The sequence below is a fragment of the Macadamia integrifolia genome, chromosome 5 (assembly GCF_013358625.1).
Source record: "Macadamia integrifolia cultivar HAES 741 chromosome 5, SCU_Mint_v3, whole genome shotgun sequence".
In the NCBI taxonomy this organism is placed as follows: domain Eukaryota; kingdom Viridiplantae; phylum Streptophyta; class Magnoliopsida; order Proteales; family Proteaceae; genus Macadamia; species Macadamia integrifolia.
In genome coordinates this window covers 33,688,926-33,698,466 of record NC_056561.1, presented here as the reverse complement: position 1 = coordinate 33,698,466, position 9,541 = coordinate 33,688,926, and the positions used below count along the sequence as shown (strand labels likewise).

At 38.8% G+C, this 9,541-nt stretch overlaps 1 protein-coding gene across 1 annotated transcript; it reads left to right on the top strand.

Annotated features, from left to right (window-relative positions):
- Positions 1-957: 957 nt before the first annotated feature.
- LOC122078400 (transcription factor MYB1R1-like) lies at positions 958-2,582 on the top strand. Its single transcript, XM_042644371.1, has 3 exons — positions 958-1,456; positions 1,542-1,750; positions 1,839-2,582. Exons 1-3 carry the CDS (start codon positions 1,156-1,158, stop codon positions 2,283-2,285), a joined length of 957 nt encoding a protein of 318 aa, XP_042500305.1. The 5' UTR covers positions 958-1,155; the 3' UTR covers positions 2,286-2,582.
- Positions 2,583-9,541: the final 6,959 nt, after the last annotated feature.

Genomic DNA, 9,541 nt, shown 5'->3' with positions numbered 1-9,541 from the left:
TGTTGAATGTCTCACTATGTGTCCTGAGTGATTAGAGAGATTCAAAAATACATTGCACATTTGATTTAAATCCTTCCCTCAACCCACCTCGAGAAAGGTTTCTCCACTACAGATAACGACCCCATCGCCACTCCCACCCCAAAAACCAAACTGGGGGCCGCCGCCCACCTAGGGGCCAATGGGCTCTCTCGTTAGGAAGAATCAAATAAAATATTAGTATATTAATCCGTACGAGAATGACGTGATGCCGAAGATGATGACGCATGTGAAGTCTTCGCCGTTGCGTCTGGGTAGGTGGCATACATACACGTACTAGTTACAAGTTACAACCACCAGGTGCGTGTTGAAAAACAGTCTTTTACTCCTCACATCGTGTGATTAATTCTTCATATCACAGCCGTACAACTGTTTGATCTTTCAACACTTGAAGACATCTTTGATCATAAGAAAAAGGAAAATTCTGACCATTCGACAGCCCAGATGAGAATATGAGATAGACTCTTTATTCTTTCTTTCTTTCTTTATCAAGTCCACTCCACTTGGCACTTCCAAAGAATAATGGTAATTAATAAATAAATTCAACATTATCTCTAGTCGTCAGCAATGGACCCACCAAATAAACCCCTTTGATTGGTCAAGCAATGGCATGACTTGGGCTTTTTACGTATTAGGTCGTAGCCGTGGCGGCTCCGTATGTGTTCCAGTCAAACTAGCCCGCGTCGCAGAGGATCTCCCCCATCCCACTTGTGTAAACGAAGGGTCGAGATGGAACACTTGGAGCCTTCCTTCCACTCACATTACATCACACTGGATCTTTTTTTACAAAAGGATACACTGCTGTCTGCTGCTGCTTCCACCACCACCACTGCCTTCCAAGGAACAGATCAAAAGACAGGTCATATTCCTTTGTCAAATTTAATCTTCCATCCAACGGTCTTGATTCATCCATCCTAGTCCCTTCTCCTCCACCTCCTCGTCCCTCTCCTCTTAATAATATCTCCTCCTCTACCTCTCACCTTCTCTGCATCCTTCTCTCTCTCTCTCATTCTCTTTCCTTCTGTTTAGGAAGATGAGACTTTGTGGTACGGATTGAGATTCCTTAGTGTCCTCCCATATATCTTCTTCTCTCCTTCAAAGCCAGCCAAGAAAGTGAAGATGTCGCGCTGCTGCTCTCAGTGCGGCAACAACGGCCACAATTCCCGCACATGCGCCGAGGCCTCCGCCGGCGACGGTGTTGGGTTCATGCTGTTCGGTGTACGAGTCACCGAAGGTTCCAACTCCAACTCTAACAACAACAACAACAACAACAACAGCAGCAACTCCATGCGTAAGGTCGTCAGTATGAACAACCTCTCCCAATACGATCAGCCTCACGACCCTAACGCCGATTTCGCCTCTGGTTACGCCTCAGACGACGTCGTCCACTCCTCCGCCGGCCACCGCGAGCGCAAGAGAGGTTTTCTTTCACTTCCAGATTGAGCTTTGTTTATTTTTTTTTATCAAAATTGAAGTTAATTAAGTTCATTTAATTATATTATTAGGAGTTCCATGGACGGAGGAAGAACACAGGCTTTTCCTATTAGGTTTGCAGAAGGTCGGGAAAGGAGACTGGAGAGGTATCTCTAGAAACTTCGTCAAGACTCGTACGCCTACTCAGGTCGCTAGCCATGCCCAGAAGTACTTCCTCCGGCGAAGTAATCTCAACCGGAGACGCCGCCGATCTAGTCTCTTTGACATGACCCCCGATACGGTACTTCTCAGAATTTTTTTCCCTCTTTTAATTTTCAATCCCTAAATCTTATTTCTTCTTCTTCTTCCTTCAAATTTCTGGTTTATAGTTCATGCGATCGGGTAGTGAAGAAGAACAAGTCATCCAGGAGAACACAACTCAGGCAGACTTCCCACCGCCGCCGGCGATAAACTGCAACTTGGGATTTCCGGTACCAGCATATCCAATAACGGTTACTCCGGCCAACTACGATACCGATATGATGGAGAATTTAACCCTGGGACAACCAGACCAAACGAATGAATCGTCATCGACGAAGCTAGTCCGTCCGACACCTCTGCTACCAATCCCACCCTCATCAAGGATGGCGGATCTTAATCTGAACCAGAAATCCCCCATAGATCCTTCCCCACTTTCTCTCAAGCTCTCCACATCACCCGATCAGCAGCAGCAGCAGCAGCAGCCGTCGTCAAGGCACTCTGCTTTTCAGGCCATGCCAAGCTTTAACGCCGGCGATCTTGATTCCAATGGCGGAAGCATAATCAGTGTTGCCTGAGAATAAATAATGTTATCTTGTATGAAAAGTGGGGGAAAAAAAGAAATAATTAAGAACAATCAAAATTTGAAAGTGGGGAATTGGTGGGGATAAGGTATCAATTCAGATTAGATTAGATTAGATTAAGATTAGATCAGATCAGATTAGGTGATTCCATAGTTGTTGTACAGTGTTGTTGGGGGAGATTGAGGAGGTGGGTGATTCATGACTTGATGATGTTGTTTAATGGTGTTTGTTTGTTTGTGGTCAAGGATTGAACATTGGAACATATTAACAGTCCAGGTGTTCTGTTACTTCTATCTGTTATTATTGTTTTGTTTTTTGTTTTGGTTAATGGAGCATTGCCTGGTTTGAGGGTTCTTACCCTTTTCGAGGAGTACAAAAATATCAACCGTGCTTCTAATAATTCTTCCATTGAAGCTTTATTTTGCTTTCCCGTCTGTGATGGAGGTTTCAGTAACTGTCATTTTCCCTTTCTGTGGATTAGAAATTCCTGGTGAGGTGGTGTGAAACCCTGTTCTTAGGTAATGTTACGTACCTTTACCCCCCAAACCCCCCCCCCCCAAAAAAAAAAAAAGAACTAGAAGAAGGAAGAAGGTACTGTTACATACGACCTGTCAGTCAAAAACTTAAAATTGATAATTGGATGAAATTTTAGGGAAAAAGAACTGCACAATGCAACCCAAAAACAAAATTGCAGGGCGCTTTCTTCTTTACTAAATATTGGATTACAAATATTTTCATATACACGGAAAGTTACGTATCTCAAATGTTGGGTTACGTGCTTGTGTTTAATTGAAAGAAAAAGTTAGTACAAATAATTTGGATATACAACCCATTTAGATTACTGTAACATCTTTTAAAATGTTCGATGTTAGAAATTGCACACAAACGTTAAAAGGAACTTTACCTGAGATTTTACCATGGGGAAAAGATCTCCATGATGTTGGCACAAAACTAAAATTGCATGACCCCGCTCGAATTACTGTATCACCCCTTAGGAATTAATTTAAATATCCCCTTCTTTGATGAGTTTTTGTAATATCGTTTTCAATACCTGAAATTGCACAAGGGCGTCTGAGGGAACATACTCCCTTTATTATTATGGGAAAATAAAAACTATCCACAATGTTATAGAGTGTAATTTACCTCTCACATGGATTTGCTTTTTTTCAATAGTCTCTCTCTCCTACTCTTAATACATGGGTATCATGTGAATGATATATTCTGTTTCAACAACCATTGGGGTGATGTCTAAATTCCTCTCTGCATTGGTGTTGTGGGAAAACCTATCTCTTGGTTTGGAATTATTTCTATACTAAGGACAAGAGGAAGGGTGATCCTAAGGGTGACAAATGGTTAGTCTCAATCGATTTCAATTGGCTAAGAACCTTAGACACGATCCTATGCATTTTAGGTTGAGATGGAAACTAAATGATAGGATTTTCGGTCTTTGTCACTAATACAAAAAACCAATCAATCTCATCCATGAATGAGAATATGAAATGTGACTACTTTAAATTTGAGTCTCTTTCATCCGTTGTATGTAAAAGAAGAATCCCCTCATCAATCCCATAAATCTCTCTTATTGAACCTAAGAAAAATGTTCTTAATAAGACGTGGAAAAATATGATACATAAAAATCCAATCACAAGATCAAATCACCAATTATAAAGAAAATTCTTCCTCCCACATGGAGTGAAGGAAAACCATCTCCTACCTTCTCCTAACATTTAAAAAGAGAAAATCCTAACCTATATGATCCACCCATCAACCTTTTCTTTATATCTTTGTGATTATTACTTTATGAGTGGCATTGTGCGTGCATGGTGTTCTCAATTTGGGATTGTAGAGTTGTTGTAGTGGTGGGAATTTATGAAAAAGCTCATCAACAATTTGCACATTGTGAGGTCTGTGGATTGAGATTACGTAAGAATCAATTTGGGATTGTAGAGCATCTAGGCCAACCGTGTTCTGCCAGGCAACTATTTTCCTCCACTCATAAAGTCTTTCCATCATCAAAAGTAAAAGAAGAAAGTTTTTGCTTCTTTTAAGGATTACGGCTACATTCTTTTCCAGATAGATTTTCTTGTTTTCTCAATAAATAGGGAAAATAACTAGAGGATCGGGAATAATTCTAATGGATTTTTTTTTTCCTGTAGTAGAATAGATTAGGTTGTATTATGCGTCGATTTGCACGAATAATGATGAACGAATAATTGCGATAATTTTGTTAAGTAAAATTATATTTTTCAAATTCAAAGATTGCAATAGAGATCCTTGGAGACACACACTCTTAATTGGGAGAGACAGAAAAGAATAAGAAAAAAGAGATATCTTAAGATTAGATAAAAAATCTTACTATATATGTTTTGTGGCTAAATCCTCTTATTTATAGAGATTTAGCCAACTAAAGTTTTAATTTTAGTAGGTCTATAATTACCTTAAGTGGACAATCCACGGAAGAACAAGATTAAGATCCAATCCAACCTAATTCAATTAACAGTTAATTTATCCACAATCGTCTCTTCATCATATTGATCACAAAGTGATTGTTGCTTCAATTGTTTGTGATCCTCTTTTGTAAGAAGTTGAGACCCAAGTCTTATAATTGAAGAGATTCTCCCTTCATCATGGATGAAAATAATTCGAGTCTTTATTTCGCTTGATATGAGCTTTTCAAGAATTGCACCATAGTTTTTTCCACATGGTTCAAATGGGTTATGCACAGAGGCTCTTTATTACATACATGTAATGATATTACATGCCTAGTGCAGACAATTGCTTGCTCAGTTTGTTGGTTGCTTTGCCAGTAGAGTGTAGGCTCTAGTAGGCCATGGTTTTGATTATTTTATCAACAACTTGTGCCATAAGGCACCTCTTCCCCCCTCTCCTCCTTTTATAGCTGTTGTCATTATCAAATGGTTAATGGCCCCATGAAATCGCTAATGTATCTTTCTATAGTTTAGATTTTCAAAGCTCTATTTTGTCACATGACAAATTTTGTTAGAATTAAAACTTAACATGCGACCATGGGATCTGACCATTTAGAGTTTTATCTATTCATAAGATTTAAGACCCATGGTCAAGCCACGTGGTAGACATTTAGGTCCAACAATATGAGCTTATTTGGTTATATAGACCAGACATAATTTACCCTATTTAGTTTGTGGGAAAAACTTCCCCACAACATCAAGGTACGATATTCTACTCCTATGGGTGATTTATTATTTTCTTTCTCCTAGTCTGAATGTGGACACCCATATGTGTGGTGTATAGATTCCTCCTCTAACTAGTAGTATGGAAGCTTTCTCTCTTAAATTGATTTTACTCTTCTCCCCTTTTATTTTCTTTAAAATCAAACGGAGTATCATCTAACAGACGAAAGAATGCTCCTTTATTACATGTCCCTTGTGTCTAGACACAGGAGGCGAAATGATGCCTCCACCCCAATGTTACATAGAGGCTACACGACCATAAAATATTCTTTTTCCCTATCTAATTTAATATATTGCCTTCTTTGAGTTGCCCAACAAGACCGAAGAGCCCAAGATTTTCTATTTGTGTCTTCAATGTGAGGTTCGCATGTTTTTTTTTTTTTATCTCTCTAGTGGGATTTCATTTCTGACTAAGCAAGCACTTTGGAAGTCTAGGAAAGCTTAGACATGGAAGTTTCAGGAAGCTTTGTCCTAATAATGGTTCAAGTCAGTGGTTTCAACTTAACAAATGATTTGATGGCTTACAATAATTTGTGCACTCACTGCATGGGGAGTCAGAGAGACCGCTAACTTTGATAAATCAGGTAACTCAAATCACATAGCCTCCTAATGCATTCCCACAAGACATTCAGTTTCTTTTAATTCTAATCTGCCTAACTAGTCTCCTTGTAATCAATGAGTGGTCCCAACCTAGCCCAAACTAGGGGTGTAATTGGGCCGGTCTAGGCAATCCTATGTCCCTTTAGCTCAATCCAGGCCCAACATAACCCGATGTCAGGCTGGGATATCACAGCCCAGGCCCGGATTTATGGGACTCAAACCAGCTCAACCTTGATTAACCCTAATAGGGCCAAGTTGGCCTTGATTGACCTTGGGAGTCTCCATTTTTATCATTTAGGGTTATATTATTGTAAATTTTTTAATAGATAGTTATCTATGTAACAATGGATAGTAAAGTTTCACAAAATCACAAGAGGAATATGGACCATCCATTTTTACAATTTTTTTTTTATCTAAGCCGTTTGTTCTCACTCATTGTTGGGAGAGTGTGTAGTAATATGTAAAGTATTGGTACACATGTGTGGACATACATGGGATGCAAATGGAGGGTATTTTATTGAATTAGGCCTTGAAATTTGACACGCGGATTATCTAAACAATGTCATCTCTATCCAAGTGTTGGAATGGATAGATCACCTATCCACATGGTAGAATAGATTTGTTATTACATTTAAGAAAATAATAGACCTTAACAATAATAATAATTCATTTATATATTTATGTACACAGAGTTAGGTAGGGTTGCACTCAACCCGCGGCTCAAGCCACATTCCTTCACTGATGAACATTAATTGTGTTTGGATGGGTGCCAAGGAACAATGAAGGGCATTTCAGACCCTCCAAAAATAGGGTTGAGTAATAATGACACTAGATACACGGGAGAAGGAAAAATTTTCTCATTAAAAATATGTTGGCTAGCTTGTCAACAACCCAATAACAGCTAGCCCTTCCTTAGTAATTAGAGAAGACAAATTGTATTCATAAGATTATCTCATCACAATGGATTAGTGACAGGTTTTGTTCTTCGTGCAAGATTCATGGATTACATCTCCTAACCCTAAGAGCAACCTAATGTGCAAGGCTTCTGCTACTACAGGGTTAGGGTGGGACAAGTGTACATAGCCTTATCTCATGCTTCACAGGAGACGTTATTTCTAAATTTTGAACTTCTGACCAACATCCCCTAACCCTAAGATTTATCATATATTCAATTGAAAAAGTTTAATGCATATTTTGGATCAATAGGTCAAAGTCTGACTCAACTTGACATTTAGCTTAGCTGAATAATTTTTCCCAACTTTGTGTTTAATGAAGAAATTAACTGTGTCTGATGATGTATTATTCTTAATTCCATCCCTTCTTTCAACAACCCATGGTTGATTGGGTAAACTTGAGCTTGAACCTTGTTTTGGCTTTGGTCCATTTCAATTGAAGCCTATGTTCCTTAGTGCTAGGGTCCATTCTGCTTTGTTGAATTCCAGTCCAACAAAGCCAATATTAAGTCTATGAGTCAAGGTGATATAAATGCATACAGAGATACTCTGATATGATGTGTTCTATAAGTTAAAATCTGAATATGTGAATCCCATGGAATGATACCTTTTTCGGGACAGCTATTGGTGTGGTGTATAGATTCTTTTCCACACTGGCGAAAAGCCGAAAAAAGTTTTAGAAGAAGTTGACATATTTAACTGGAAAATTGCATGCACATAAATGCACCCTCAAGAGAAAAATTTATAGAAGTGTCATCCTTTTCGTGTTTAAATACAAAAAATTGTCTCCAAATATGGGGATAGAAATTTCATCATTCTACTGGTCACATTGTATTTATTTGCTTATAAAATATGAAAAATGTTTTTCTGAGCAAGTGATATAGGGAGTGCACCAATGAGGAGTTAGGAAAAGATTTCATAAGGAGCAGATATGTCATTTATGAGAGAAGGAGAGAGATAGAGAGGGAGGATGCTAGTGTACCGTCCACTACGAAAACATTTTCCCACAAAATATTTTCGTAAATGATATGCAGCTTTCCCAGGTAGAGGTACCTAGCTTTGCCATGTGGATATGGGACTTGACAATTTTCTGACCATTGGGTTTTAGTAAATGAATAGATTAGCCACTTACCACCTCAAATTCATTCATATATCAATAGTTGGTTTGTGCACCTCTTTGCCATTTCTACATTTTCAAAGTTTTATCTTGTCCTCCGACAAACTCCATTTTCGAATGAAAGTTGCAACATATGGAAGCAAGGAACTTCTAAGAAAAAGAGACAAGAAGCAAGGAACTTTGGAATCTACGTAGCCACAAATTTTAGTTCTATCGACTACAATGTGGAATATAACAAAAAATTTTCTTTTTCTTTTGGAGGAAGGAGAGAAAACAATATTATATGGGAAAAGGTTCTCCGAGCCACCAGAGAAGGGTCCGATAGTGCCTAACACAAACACACACACACACACACACACACACACATATGAAATGGCTTTACTATCCTCTAGGCACGAAATCATTCCCCGCACATCAATTCATTGGTGCCCTCCTCTACCGCTTTCTTAGAGAATCCTCTACTATATTATATTGTGAGGGAAAAAGTTGCACAAACTATTTATAATGTTCTCACCTCCTTGGCGCCACTCACACAGGGATGTTTAATGTTCTTCACTGATTTTGATGAAAGTTAAATTATTCTCATTCAACCCTGGTATGACTCGGTCCATACGGTTGTGGGATCAGTATGAACCCATGGGACATATATATATATATATATATATGGAAAAATGATAGATATGCTAGCGCATTACCTAGGAATAAGGTATGCTGGCGAGATTTTAACCGTTTGATGAAACAAATAAAATCTCATCCGTTCATGTGGCGAGGTCTTATAGAACTTGCCCAATATCGCCGCTCCACGGTATCCTTTGCCATCATACTATAGGTATCATGGACCTCCGTCGGGATCGCAATATGGCACGTAGCGCAAGTACATACGTTGGGGTTCGACCCTAATGAGATGAGATAGTATCCCCTGGTCATCAAATGCCAAGGGGGGGATACATGTTATGGGTAAAAGGGAGTCATCACCTAGAAAGGGTCTAGGACCCATAAATGTCTCCCCCAATCAAGGGAGAGAGACTAATGACTGATGGATAAAGCTAGTTTGTACCAAGATTCTGGACAAATGTCAAGTGACAGACTGGGAAGGTGTTAGGCACCCAATCTGCCCAGTCTTGAGGCTGATCTTTTTTTGTTTGACCAAAATTTGTTTGTACCCTACTAACTAGTCCTAAATCTAGGTCACTGAAAACCCTAAACTAAGTATCTAAGTATGACATGTGAAAACCCTAAGCCAAGTGTCTAAATTATGCTAGCTAGGTTATGATGCAAATAATGAAATGATTACGCTAATTAAAAGTTAAAAAAGCCTAAATGATCTAATTAATGTATTATGAGTCTTAGATTAAGCAAATTAAATAA